This window comes from Tupaia chinensis, unplaced genomic scaffold, assembly GCF_000334495.1.
Source record: "Tupaia chinensis unplaced genomic scaffold, TupChi_1.0 Scaffold144472_1, whole genome shotgun sequence".
Classification (NCBI taxonomy): Eukaryota; Metazoa; Chordata; class Mammalia; order Scandentia; family Tupaiidae; genus Tupaia; species Tupaia belangeri.
The window spans coordinates 196727-197803 of NW_006204331.1; the positions used below are offsets into that span (position 1 = coordinate 196727).

The window sequence follows — 1077 nt, forward strand, 5'->3', positions numbered from 1 at the left end:
TAGAGCCCAGAGCGGCAGGACCCACCCCGACCGCCCAGCGATCACGCGCCCGAGCCCGGGCACCCTGTCGCTGACAGGCCCCACCTCTATCACCCTACAGGCTCTTTCCTCTGCGGGAGCCGGGGGTGAACTGGCACGCCAAGCCTCTCACGCTCAGGGAGGTTGAGGTGAGTCCGTCCTGGGTGGCTGCTCGGGGTAGGGGCCTGGGCACGCCAGCCCTGCCTGGGAGCCTGCAGGGTGACAGTCTTCCCCTCCGAGTGTCGTCATTGTTCTTGCAGGCATCTGAAGAGACCTGGCCCGGCTGTGGGCACCTGCCAGGGTCTGGGCCGAGGCCCTGGAAGCTCAGTGGGAGGAATCGTCTCCCCTGGTGTGGGGACACTAGGGGGTCATGGGACAGCATTGCTTTTACCAAAGGCCCCAGAACTCCCAGGAGGTGACACAGAAGCCTCAGGGCCTGGCCAGGCTCAGAGCACCTAAGAAGGGGATCCCTCCAGCGCTCATCAGCCGGCAGTCCAAAGCAGGCCATGGGGGAGGAGGATTTGAGGGCAGGCCTCAGGACGGTCAGGACCCCAGGGAAGCCCTGCCTAGATCAGCGTCCGGCTGGCCACTCCCAGCAGCGTGGCCTCAGCTGGGGCTGTCTTTCAGGCATTCAGAAGCTCCGAGGAGGTTCGGGAGCGGCTGGTCCGGGCCTACGAGCTCATGCTGGGCTTCTACGGGATCGAGCTGGAGGACCGGGCCACGGGCGCCGTGCGCCGCGCCGACAACTATCAGAAGCGGTTCCAGAACCTGAATTGGTGAGGACCTGCCCCGCAGCCTGTCGGGTCTGGGTTCGGGAGGTGGGAGGTGCAGGCAGGTGTATGGGGGCCCCGCCGAGAGGCCCTGGGCTCTGAGCCTTCTACTGGCGTTCCCTGCTGTAGGGGAGCTGGGGCAAGTCCGTGGGGCACTGGCACAGCCACCGGGGTGCGCGTCTTCTCTGGGCCCCAGGACCGGGAGCCCAGCGCCCGCTCAGCCCGGCGCCCTCCCGCGCAGGCGCAGCCACAACAACCTGCGCCTCACGCGCATCCTCAACGCGCTGGG

The 1077-nt window shown here is 67.5% G+C and overlaps 1 protein-coding gene across 1 annotated transcript in view; it reads left to right on the forward strand.

Annotated features, from left to right (window-relative positions):
- OGFR (opioid growth factor receptor) overlaps window positions 1-1077 on the forward strand; it is a gene marked incomplete at its 5' end in the record, with an annotated part of 4195 nt that overhangs the window by 1852 nt on the left and 1266 nt on the right. Inside the window, 3 exon segments of the mRNA XM_027767694.1 lie at window positions 101-167; window positions 646-794; window positions 1030-1068. Of these exon segments, the coding sequence (XP_027623495.1) occupies window positions 101-167; window positions 646-794; window positions 1030-1068 (255 nt within the window).